The 13205-nt window shown below is 42.0% G+C and overlaps 1 protein-coding gene across 2 annotated transcripts; it reads left to right on the forward strand.

The window, feature by feature from the left end:
- The first annotated feature begins 3933 nt into the window (after window positions 1–3933).
- LOC105480924 (THO complex subunit 3) lies at window positions 3934–12662 on the forward strand. Of its 2 annotated transcripts, none has more exons than XM_011740126.3 (6): window positions 3934–4521; window positions 5235–5391; window positions 7075–7279; window positions 10757–10918; window positions 11040–11140; window positions 12060–12662. In XM_011740126.3, exons 1-6 carry the CDS (start codon window positions 4255–4257, stop codon window positions 12221–12223), a joined length of 1056 nt encoding a protein of 351 aa, XP_011738428.1. In that variant the 5' UTR covers window positions 3934–4254; the 3' UTR covers window positions 12224–12662. The 2 variants fall into 2 exon arrangements, with proteins under 2 accessions (XP_011738428.1, XP_011738427.1); XM_011740125.3 differs by having other exon boundaries at window positions 4167–4517.
- Window positions 12663–13205: the final 543 nt, after the last annotated feature.

Raw genomic sequence — 13205 nt, forward strand, 5'->3', positions numbered from 1 at the left:
AATTCTGATGTTGAACCCCTCTAGTTAATTTTCCAATTCAGTTAGCTTATTTTTCAACTCTAAGATGTCTGTTTGGTTCTTTTAAAAAATAATTTCTGTCTCTTTGCTGATATCCTATTTTGTTCATGTATTGTTTTCCTGATTCCTTTAATTCAGGTAAGGTAAAGGGTAAGATGTACACAACTCACAATTTGATATGTCTTGGATTTGTGTCCCTGACAAAATCTCCAGTTGTAATCCCCATTGTTGGAGGAGGGGCCTGGTGAGAGGTGATTGGATCATTGGAGCGAATTTCCCTCTTGCTGTTCTTGTTAGTGACTGAATTCTTATGACATCTGGTTGTTTAAAAGTGTGTAGTACCTCCCCGTCTCTCTGTTTCCTGGGGCCTGCCCAGTCATGCTTCCTTTACAGCCTATGGAACCACGAGCCAATTAAACCTCTTTTTTTGTTTTGTTTTTTTTTGTTTTTGAGACAGCGCCTGGCTCTGTAGCCCAGGCTGGAGTGCAGCAACCTCCGCCTCCCGGGTTCAAGCAATTCTCTGCCTCAGCCTTCTGAGTAGCTGGGATTATAGGCACCCACCACCACGCCTGGCTAATTTTATTGTATTTTTAGTAGAGACGAGGTTTCACCATCTTGGCCAGGCTGGCCTTGAACTCCTGACCTCATGATCCACCCGCCTTGGCCTCCCAAATTTCTGGGATTACAGGTGTGAGCCACCACGCCTGGCCCAATTAAACCTCTTTTCTTTATAAATTACCCAGTCTCAGGTAGTTCCCTATAGCAATGTGAGAACGGACTAATGCACAATTGCCAAACATTTAGACAAAAGAGTAGTAATGTAGATGTATGTAGAGAAAGCAAATGGAGACCGGGTGCAGTGACTCATGCCTGTAATCTCAGCACTTTGGGAGGCCAGGGCAGGTGGATCACTTGAGGCCAGGAGTTTGAGACCAGCCTGGCCAACATGGAGAAACCCATCTCTACAAAACATACAAAAAATTAGTGGGTGTGGTGGTGCACACCTGTAATCCCAGCTACTCAGGTGGCTGAGACATGAGAATCACTTGAATCTGGGAAGCGGAGGTTGCAGTGAGCCAAGAGTGCGTCACTGCGTTCCAGCCTGGGCGACAGAGTAAGACTGTGTCTCAAAATAAAGAAATAAATAAAAATAAAAATAAAAAAAAGAAAAGAAATGGAACAAAATGCTAAAACTCAGTGAATCTGTGTCACAGGAATAGCAGTGCTTTTTAGTATTGTTGTAACTTTTCTGTAAGTTTGAATTTTTCCAAATAAAAAGTTTTTAAAAATGGCCCATGACTCTGTTCCCCTAAATTTTATCTCCCCTTTGAGAGAGTCTGACTTCAGTCTCACCATTGCCCCAATATGTGTGGTAGTTCAACTTGAAATGTTATACCAGTTTCTGTCTCAGGCAAGAGCAGTGGGATATACTTCTCACAACTGATGTTCTAACATCCATGTTTACAGAATATAGAAAAGGAACACAAGGGGAAATTAAGTAAAAAATATACATTACAGGCTGGGCACGGTGGCTCACGCCTATAATCCCAGCACTTTGGGAGGCCAAGACGCATGGATCACCTGACATCAGGAGTTCGAGACCAGCCTGGCCAACATAGTGAAACCCTGTCTCAACTAAAAATACAAAAACTTAGCCGGGCATGGTGGTGGTGCGGGTAATCCCAGCTACTTGGGAGGCTGACGCGGAAGATTTGCTTGAACCTGGGAGGCAGAAGTTGCAGTGAGCCAAGATCGCACCACTGCACTCCAACCTAGGCAATAAGAGCAAAACTTCATCTCAAAAAAAAATTAAAAATTAAAAATTATATATTACATACAAAACTACAAAATGAATGCAGAGATACAAAGAGTCACATTTACATGATTTCAGATACTGAGAATCAGAGTGTAGATTTTGGAGTCAGTAACATCTGAGTTCTAACCTTTCCTCTGTCACATATAGTCATGTGACCTGGAACAGGATATTTTACCTCTTTCTACTTCAGTTTTTGTATCTTGGACAGGGGCTTGTAAATCCTCAGTGTATGCAGCAAAAAAAAAAAAAAAAAAAAAAAAAAAAAAAAAAAAAAAAAGAAATATAGGAAGAAGTAGAAAATGAAGGAAAAAATCTAAAAATATATATTATATATGAAGAAGATTCCTGAAAAATAGGGGTAAGGAAGAAAACTAGACACCAAATAGTTTCCTACTTCAAGATTTTAGAGACTTCACTGGTATCCTTGGAGTCTGAAAAGCTTTGTCGTTTCCAAGAATTTCTGGTTGCAATGGGGTAGGGAAAAGATTGGGGAAAGATAGGGATCTTATCTCTTACGGTCCTTCTGAGAGCCACATGCTTTATATGTGTACTTATTTAGTACCTCGGACCTTCTGACACTTCCTTACGTTGCTGGTGGAAGTACAGATTATTAAACCTCTTCATAGGTGTTTTGGCAATACATATCCAAATAAAAAAGTACAGATGTGCACAATGAAGGTTGTATAGGGATATTCACTGCAATATTGTTCTAAAAGCAAATTCATGAAAGGATCAGTTGAATAAACTATTATATATTCATATAAAGACTGCAACCATTAAGAAGAATGAGACGTCTGCATATTCTGACAAATGATTTCCTATACATATTTACCATAGAAAGCAAGTTGTGTAAGGAATGCTACCTTTTTGGCAGTGGTTTGGGGGAAGTTATGCACACACCTATCTACCTCATCAGGGTGCTTACTTACACTGTCTCTGGAAGGCCACACAAGAAATTCAAGTTTTTCAGAAGAGAAGTTTGGGGACACAGGATGGAGGGAAACTTTTCAATCTATTCCCTTTTATACTTTTTACATTTGTTGCCAAGTGCACGTGTTGCCTTTTAAAAATTGGATTTTTAAACAAATTTACCACTACTACTTACCACCAAAACCTTCCCCCATTCCTCAGCTCTACTCCAGGGCCTTGACTGGCGCTGACAGCTCACCACCCCTTTTTTCTCCAGCAAGAAGCCACTGGTTTAAGGGAGATATGAAAGGTGGGCTGGATACACAGGTGGACATTTACTTTTCACTCTGTATCTTTTATTTTTATATTTACAATCATGTGCATGTAATACTGTTACAGGAAAAGGGTCCCAATCCAGACCCCAAGAGTAGGTTCTTGGATCTCACTCAAGAAAGAATTCAGGGCGAGTCTGTAGGGCAAAGTGAAAGCAAGTTTATTAAGAAAGTAAAGGGAATAAAAGAATGGCCACTCCATAGAGCAGCCCCCAGGGCTGCTGGTTGCGCATTTTTATGGTTTTTCCTGATGATCTGCTAAACAAGTGTGGTGGATTATTCACGCCTCCCTTTTTTAGACCATATAGGGTAACTTCCTGACATTGCCATGGCGTTTATAAACTATCCTGGCACTGGTGGGAGTGTAGCAGTGAGGATGACCAGAGGTCACTCTCGTCGCCATTTTGGTTTTGGTGGGTTTCAGCCGGCCCCGTTACTGCAACCTGTTTTATCGTCAAGGTCTTTATGACCTGTATTTTGTGCTGACCTCCTATTTCATCCTGTGATTAGAATGCCTTAACAGTCTGGGAATGCAACCCAGTAGGTTTCAGCCTCATTTTACCCAGTTCCTATTTAAGATGGAGTTGCTGCGGTTCACACGCTTCCGCCATTACCTTTTAAAAACAAAAAATTCATTTTTATTAAAAAACAAACAAACAAAAAACCCTTCCAGACCCCTTCTTAACACCTCTTCCCTCACTCCACACCCGCTAGCCCTTTTCACGGGACAAGCTCACCAGCTAGTCCTTCTCCAGTAAAAAGCCCAGTAAAAAGTCTTTCTCCAGTAAAAAAGCTTTCTCTTAAGGGAGGAGACTAGGGGTTAGGGAACAACTCCAGAAGAAAGGTGATGGGTGAACTGTTTAGAAGGTTAGTGTTGGTTCTTTTATTTGATTAAACAGGGATACACATATATCTACCAAGTAATAGGTAAGGGAGAAATAAGAACACTAAAAAAACTCGGAATCGTTAAGTGTGAAGCATATTTGGAGTTAACTCCAAATATTACTAAGAAAGAGGCGGGCACGCGCTGCATACCGGGATTTGTAGTCCCTTCCGGGGCGGGGTACAGCGCGCCTGCGTAGAGAAGCCGTCGCTCTTCCGGGCGCATGCGTGCGGCAGCGGCGCCAGGACTGATTGCACCCTGGCGGCTGCTGGCGTGTTGTGAGCTGGGAGCTCGGCATGGCGGTGCCCACTGCAGCCATGGGGCCCTCGGCGTTGGGCCAGAGCGGCCCCGGCTCGATGGCCCCGTGGTGCTCAGTGAGCAGCGGCCCGTCGCGCTACGTGCTTGGGATGCAGGAGCTGTTCCGGGGCCACAGCAAGACGCGCGAGTTCCTGGCGCACAGCGCCAAGGTGCACTCGGTGGCCTGGAGTTGCGACGGGCGTCGCCTAGCCTCGGGGTCCTTCGACAAGACGGCCAGTGTCTTCTTGCTGGAGAAGGACCGGTTGGTGAGCTGCCGGGGCTCGGCCCAGGCTAGGGGGAGGGGTCGTGGTGAAGTGAGGTGTGGTAGAGGGAGAGCGAATGGGGGGCGAACGGGGCCGTGGGGTTGAAAGGAGAGTGGACTTGAGGGAGGGGGAAAGGGGGAGTATGGAGATGAGGGGGGAGTGTGGAGATGAGGAGGGAGTGGGGAGAAGGTGGAGTGTGGGGGTGACGGGGTCGTGAGGGGTGAGGAGAGGAAGATTGGGGGCGTGTGGAGAGTGTGGAAGTAAGGAGGTTGGCGATGGCGGGTGAAGGTGAGGAGAGGGTGGATGGGACCGGGCTGCGGTGGGAGCCTTACTCGTTTGGAGTCGATTCGTGTGCTGGTAAGGAGTGGCTAGGGGCTGTGGTGGTGGTGGTGAGGAGGGCCCCTTTGAAAGTGATAGGGCGTCCCGTGGGAATGAGCGGCTGGGTTAGGAACGTTGATGGTACAGTAAGGGTGCAAAATCAGGAAGGAGGAGGAGGCCAGGGAGGGCACAAAAATAAGGGCATAGATGTGGAAGCTGAGAACAACAGGTCAGAAGGACTGCGGAGAAGAGAAGGGAGAAAGGGCTTAGAAGAACTGGATTCTGAATTACCCAGATCTTTACTCGTACCAGCATACCTTGGTTTGAATAAGGTTAGAAAGTTACATGGGGAGGCAGCTACATCTATGTGAAGTGACATCTGGATTCTGTTCTTTCAGGTCAAGGAAAACAATTATCGGGGACATGGGGATAGTGTGGACCAGCTTTGTTGGCATCCAAGTAATCCTGACCTATTCGTTACCGCGTCCGGAGATAAAACCATTCGCATCTGGGATGTCAGGACTACAAAATGCATTGCCACTGTGAACACTAAAGGTGACTATTCAGAGAGAGAGGGTAATAGGAAGATAAGCTGTTTGAATTCATTCAACAACCATTTTCCGAATATCTTTTCTGTGCCTGGCACTCAGCAGTGTATGAGACATCCTGAGCTGAATAAGAGTTTCCAGCTCCAAGGACCTCCCCAGCGGGGAGGGGACATGTATATACAAATAACATAGCAAGGTATGGTTCATTTAATAATGGAGAGGTCTGCAAGATGGATACCCAGAATAGAAGTGAAAACAAAAGTCTGCCTAGGGGAGCCAGGGAAGGCCTCACCAAATTTGAGCAAACTTTTAGGATAGCCATAGAAATTGAGTGTGGTCAATGTGCAGTGGGTGGGGAATGGGGCATTTCCAGGAGGGAACAGCGTGTGCAAAGGCATGGAGAATGTGGAAAATTCCGATTAGTTAGAATGGTTGAAATTTGGATGGTCTTGGTGAACTGCGAGAAAGTGACCAGAAAGTTGTGCGGTACATTTATAGGCTCTGTTGTAAGTATTGAGGCCGGTACTGTATGGGAATCTTGAGTTTTCATTTATCATAAGATGTTCCATTAGGAAAGAAAGTTGGTAAATAACTGTGATACACCCAAAATTTTGAAATGCTTTCTGATACATTTTAAGATACAGTATAGATACTAAAATGTGAAAAAATTATACATTTTAGAATGGAAAAGGTTGATGAGATTTTTAATTGATGTGTTCAGTGTGGGCCACTAGACTTTGTTGACAAGACTTACCTCTGGAGGCAGAATGGTGTGGTTTTTCCCCAGGTATACAGCTGCTGATCCATGAGTGATTCAGGTGATGTGTGGGTGAACATTAAAAACCAGTTTTGCAGATATTTTAATGTCTACTAGAAGAACTAGCTCATAGAATTTATTACTCAATTAAGGCTAAATTTATTTTTATTTTTATTTTTGAGACAGAGTCTTGCCCTGTTACCCAGGATGGAGTACAGTGACACAGTATTGGCTGTCTGCAGCCTCCACCTCCTGGGCTCAAGCCATCCTCCTACCTCAACCTCCTGAGTAGCTGGGACTACAGGCACATGCCACCATGCCTGGCTAATTTTTTGTAGAGCCGATTTTTGCCATTTTGCCGAGGCTGATCTTGAACTCCTGGACTCAAGTGATTTGCACACCTTGGCTTCCCAAAGTGCTGGGATAACAGGCTGGAGCCACCGCGCCCGGCTGCTAAATTTATTTAAGTAAAATTTTTTGGATCAATTTTAAGAAAAATCATGAATAAAGAAAAATACAGTGTTTAATGGACAGGACAAAAATTGTGATGTTGGCATGTGAGTGACTAGAGTTGAGAAATGCTGGTGTAAGAGAAAAGGGGGCTTTGGGGTCAAATCTGGGTTTAAATTCTTGGCTCTGTGACTTCATAGTTTTGACACTTTGGCTCATCTTCTTATCTCCTATTTCCTTTGTCTATAAAATGGGGATAATAAATGTGTCTTAGAGGAGTATTGTGAAGACCAAATCAGGAAATGTGTAGATGAATGTTCTGGACTCATTGTTGAATTATAAATGGTAGCTCCCTCCCATTGTCTAGGACTTTAATGAGTAAGCCCTGAAGAAAGCTCTGGTCTTCTTTCTAGGATAGCACAATAAACTTGTGGCGGATTATGAGCAAACAGATTATCTTGCTGTTTATATCTGGGTTCCTAGGGGAGAACATTAATATCTGCTGGAGTCCTGATGGGCAGACCATTGCTGTAGGCAACAAAGATGATGTGGTGACCTTTATTGATGCCAAGACACACCGTTCCAAAGCAGAAGAGCAGTTCAAGTTCGAGGTCAACGAAATCTCCTGGAACAATGACAACAACATGTTCTTCCTGACAAATGGCAATGGTTGTATCAACATCCTCAGGTGAGGGGGTCTAGCTTAGGGGACTGTCGTATCTTTGTGCTGGGTGCTGTGCCAGATACGGAGATGAATTAGATGTGAGCCTATCCTGAAGGAGCTTAAAACACAAATAGAATCCTAACCTGTGTTAAGTACATTTGAGCTGTATATTTTATATACTTTATATTTTACTGAGTCCTTACAGAAATTCTAGGAGTTGATGGTTTGCTTCTCATTTGACAGATGAGGATCTGAGGGTGAGAGGTTACATCAGTAGTCAGCTAGTGTTTGCTGGAACTGGATGCACCTTGAATTATGACTAATTCATACCCTCTTTTTTTTGAGGCGGAGTTTTGCTCTTGTTGCCCAGGCTGGAGTGCAATGGCGCGATCTCGGCTCACTGCAACTTTCGCCTCCTGGATTCAAGCTATTCTTCTGCCTTAGCCTCCCGAGTAGCTGGGATTAGAGGCGTGCCCCACCACACCTGGCTAATTTTGTATTTTTTGTAGTTTAGAGTTTCTTCATGTTGGTCAGGCTGGTCTCCAACTCCCAACCTCAGGTGATCCACCCACCTCGGCTCCCAAAGTGCTGGGATTACAGGCGTGAACCACCGCACCCAACTGGCTAATTCGTACTCTTAAAGTTTCAACTTAAATATCACTTTCCCTTCAGGGGAAGCTCTCCTGCTACCCCAAGGTTAGAGGTAGGTTAGAGGCTTACTTTATGTACTTTCTGTAGGAAGCACTTTCCTTCTGGTTGTAATTGCATGGTTATTTGCCCATGTCTCCTGTTAGACTGTGAATTCCATGATGGTGGGGATGGTGTTTGCCTTGTTTAGTGTTGAATCCCTAATGTCTAGTCCTGCACCTGCTCCACATAGAAGGATCTTAGTGAATGTTTGTTCTCTAAATGAATGAAATTGTGGAGCTGAAATTCAGATCTGTTTAATTCTAGCCTTCCACTATCCCAGGTGATCAATGTGAGGCCAAGTGCGATATGTTCCGTGGGGAGTTGAAGGAGGGAGCTTGTGAACTTTATCTTGAAAGATAAGCAGAATTTGAAGAATAAGCAAAAGGGAACCACATAAGTGAAAAAGCAGGCATGAGTGAGCATGACTTATTTGCAGAGTAATTCGGTCAGGGTTGTTGGGGGCATGCTGGCAGATAAGGGAAATAAGAGAGGGCATGATAATGGGAAGATGAAGTCTGATTTGGGACCAGATTATAAAAGGCCTTTATTTTATGCCTAGTATCTTGGATTTTATTTTGTAGGCAATGGGGATTCTATAATTTTTTAAGAAAAACCTTTTTATTGTAAAACACAGATATTGAAAACCACATAACACAAATGTGTAGCTTAACGAACTTTTATAGGCTTAACTCTTGTGCAGCCCTGCTCAAGTCGAGGAGTAGTTCTTTCCAGCCACCCTAGAAGTCCATCCAGGTGTTTTGTCCTAATTACAACTCCCTTCCACAAAAGCGAACACTATCCTGACTTTTATGGTGATTCTTCATAGTTTTTCTACCACATGTGCAGCCCCTAGATACCCTAGTTTTGCTCATTTAAAAAAAAAATTGATACGTCTTTTGTGTCTCTTAAATTACTCAAAAGAAACTTGCTAAAACATAGCTGCTGAAAAACCAGACTGGTAACCTGTGGAGATTCTCCCAGTTTGGCTTTTGCTGATTCCATGTGCTGTGTATATGTTGGACTGTTGTATAAAGAGATGCTGCTGCTTGTCTGCAATTTGGTTACCCAGTAGTGCAGTTCATCTAGGGAAGGCAGGATAAAATTTTGATTCTGTTTGTCAGATGATGATTTCGTTTCCTGCTGCCTCCAAAGATGACCAGTTAGGTTTGTTTTTTGTTTTTTTTTAATCATTATGGGCTCGTGTTTTTAAACATAGTTGATGTGTTTCCATCTCTTGTAATTGTTACACCTATTGAAGCTCAAATTATCCCATCTTTGGCCAATAAAAACGTCTTCAAGTTGGTTCTTAAGCCCTTTTTTGACATAATCCCAGTCGTCTTCTGTTTTTTGCTCTCTGGTTTGATAAGATGTTTCAAGTTCATCTTGTACAATCTTGCCCCAGACCTTTAATCAGAAAATTCTCCAAGAAGCCTTAACATTCTGGCTGGGTGTCGTGGCTCACACCTGTAATCCCAGCACTTTGGCACTTTGGGAGGCCGAGGTGAGTGGATCACTTGAGGCCTGGCAATCATGGAGAAACCCCGTCTCTACTCAAAATACAAAAATTAGCTGGGCGTGGTGATGCAGGTCTGTAATCCCAGCTACTTGGAAGGCTGAGGCAGGAGAATCGCTTGAACCCGGGAGGTGGAGGTTGTAGTAAGCTTAGATTGTGCCACTGCACTCCAGCATCCTGGGCGACTGAGTGAGATTCCACCTCAAAAAAAAAAAAAAAGGAGGCCTTACATTCTTTCACTGAGAAATCATACTGAAGTTAGGAATGTTCATTACCGTTGGGTTGGCCTAGGAATTACGTGTGTGTGTGTGTGTATGTATATAAAGATAAAATACCTTGTGAACTCACATTGATAACTTCCAATTAAAATTGAGGACTCCGGGGATTTTATTAAACCTCATCTATATTACAAATGTATTTCTTCCCTTCCAAATTGAGTATTCTGGTTCTCAAGGGCACAAGGGATCATAGAATTAGAATATCCGATGGTTACTTATTACCTGTATCCCGTGGTAAACATACAGATGTCTCTGAGTAACAATATTACTGCCACTACCACCAATGTGATGACTTGAAACAAAAAATGTTTTTGCTTTTTGCATACACTCTTTGCATTCTTCCCCCATTAAAAAAAATAGTACTATATGTTGTAGGAGTGTGCAGCTGTTACATATTATACCCTCCCTTTAAACCATGTATAGTTTTTGCAAGAAACTCTATATTCAGTGTTCAGCACCAGTCCTTATAAGTCTTGAGTCATTTTTTTTATTGAAGCTCATTCTCTAGTTAAGATTCCTCGGGAAGCGTTCATGGGAACATTATTCCTGGAGTTTTTATTACAACTTATTTATGTACTTATAAAGCTTATAGATTTTATAAAACATTATTGTGCTTATTGTTTGTATCGTTATATTTCAAATTCAGTTTTGCTGGATGTAAAAATCCTTGACTCATTTTCTTGCTTGTGTATCTTTCTTAAATATGGTACTCCATTTTCTTTTGGCATTAAGTGTTGCTGTCAGAAAGCCTGATAATCTAATTTTCTTTTTCTTTAAAATCTACTAATTTTACTAGTCTGTGTCTCGATGTTGGTTGCTTTGGTTCTGTAGTCTCATGTATGTGTTGTGCTTTTTAAATAATGTAGTTCAAAATCTTTTTTTATTTCAGGAATATTATCTTGAATGACAGTTCTTGGTGGTGGTGCATTATCTTTGCTTTTCTTCTTCATTGTCTCCTATTATTATTTTAGCACCACAGTCCTCTTCTGCAGTTTGATCACTGTCTGTATTGTTTCTCAGCTACCCAGAACTGAAGCCTGTGCAGTCCATCAACGCCCATCCTTCCAACTGCATCTGTATCAAGTTTGACCCGATGGGGAAGTACTTTGCCACAGGAAGTGCAGATGCTTTGGTTAGCCTCTGGGATGTGGATGAGTTAGTGTGTGTTCGGTGCTTTTCCAGGTAAGTGACTCTATCAGCACTTTCCTTGTTGGGTACATGAATTTTATTTTATTGTGAGTGACATTGTTCCCTCCTCTTATTTGGTAATTCTCATGTCTCTTCTGTCCACTCTGTATCATAGGCTGGATTGGCCTGTAAGGACCCTCAGTTTCAGCCATGATGGGAAAATGCTGGCGTCAGCATCGGAAGACCATTTTATTGACATTGCTGAAGTGGAGACAGGTAACCTCATGAGAATCTACTGTCTTTCACCTTTGGCATTCAGGACTTCTCTTGTGATCTCATCTCTGCACGTGACTGCTTCATCAGCATTATCATGAATGAATTTGTCTCCTTTAGACAAGTGTGTTTATGTTTTGACTGTCACTGCTGGGTAGTGAGGAAGCAAAGAGTTAAGAAATAAACAGGCAGGTCTGAGGAAACTGATTTAGAAAAATATTTTGATTTATTTAAACTTTAAACTACAGAGTAAGAGGAAGAAAAAAGCATCACTTGTGGTCCCACTATCTGAATACCACCTTTTAAAAAATGCTGTGGTATATTTCTCTTTATCTGTTGCCTGTATATGAACTTGAAAAAATATTTTTTTAAATTTAAGGAATTATCAAGTTTTTGCTTTAAAAACAACAACAGAAGCTGGAAATAGAAAAATGGGAGGAGAGTATTCATTTTACAAAAGAATTTCCTCAGATTTGTTTTTTAATGTTGCTGTATTGTTTTCGGAAATCTGTGACACTCTTCGTAAAAAGGTTAAAACTACATAGAAAACTTTGAAGAGGAAAGTAAAGAACTTGAAATTCCAGTATGTAAAGAATGTCTGTGTTAGTCACGTTGTGGTGAACATTGTCCAGCATCCAGCCATGCAGATCCTTCATGTAACTGCGTGTCCCTGTGACTCGGTGACACTTTTCCTGCTCAGCGACCTGCTCTTGAGTTAACCCACCTGTGCTCAGAGCCTGCTCTGCCCCCTGCTGGCTTGTGGGCTCTCTGTGCCTGGGGGTTCTCTGTAAAATGAGGTAGTAGTTGTATCTATCTTATGGGATTAGTAAGTGAATTAAACGAGTTAATACAGGTAAGTACTTAATGAATGTGTCCTTCGTTATGAACGTATTGATTGGTTTCTCTCTATTGTTTTCTATAGGGGACAAACTATGGGAGGTACAGTGTGAGTCTCCGACCTTCACAGTGGCGTGGCACCCCAAAAGGCCTCTGCTGGCATTTGCCTGTGATGACAAAGACGGCAAATATGACAGCAGCCGGGAAGCCGGAACTGTGAAGCTGTTTGGGCTTCCTAATGATTCTTGAGAGGGGATTGTAGGGAGAGGAGGCCCTGGCAGAGGTCTTCCTTCATGTGGTTAGTTTGGTCTGTTCTCTTGGAGTTGGTGGGCACCCTAAATATTTGTAAATTGGTATAAATTGTAAATGTCTATGGTCAGGCTGCCCATTCCAGTTCTTTTGCTTTTTCTGTGTATTAGCTCTTTCCATTCTTTGCCCCCAGCGTGAGTTAACTCGTGTGGACTCTGCAGTGTAGGTAGTGACCCCAGCATACCTTGTCCTCTGGATCTCCTGTCTTCTCTGCTTTTGGGTACATGGTAGACTTTGTGGCGTTTGATACAACTTGGACAATACTTAGTTTGGAGGGAGGGGAATGGAAAGGTATGGAAAATTTTTTAAATAATTGAAAATATATATATATAATTTTGAGAATTGAGCATTTAATAAACTGACTTTTTTTATTATGGCACTTCTAAGACTTTAAAAATTATTATGTCCTTATGTTGCAGTTTTGTATTTTTTTTTTAATTTGAGAAAGAGAATTTAAGTGTTATAATTCTGTCATTTAAATTCCCAACCAATAACCCTCTGAAATATAGGGACAAAGCTAATTGAATGACTGAACTAAAATTTTGGCTCTGAGCTTCCTGGTGGCAAAGTAAAGAGGGGAGTAAGTCAGTTAGCTTTCTTATTGAAAAGAAAAACACTTAGTGGTTCCTCATGGAGAGCAAAGCTTTATTAGTTCTTCCCTTTAAAAAAAAGGGCTTGTGTTGGGGAGGTTGTTACCTAAGAGCAGTAGTTTTTCATTATATTGTAATTTTTTTTGGTGTTAAAGCAAATACTGAGGCATACAGAAATACGTTGGTAGAATATTTTGGAAAAAGGTAAGCAAAAAGAAAAATTACATTCCTAGCACCAAGAGGTAACTACTATTAGAATTTTGATGTATATCCTTCCAGAAGTTTTCTTGTGTCCATGTTTATGTATAAAAACATGTTTATCTTCATACACG

This window comes from Macaca nemestrina, chromosome 6 (assembly GCF_043159975.1).
Source record: "Macaca nemestrina isolate mMacNem1 chromosome 6, mMacNem.hap1, whole genome shotgun sequence".
NCBI lineage: Eukaryota > Metazoa > Chordata > Mammalia > Primates > Cercopithecidae > Macaca > Macaca nemestrina.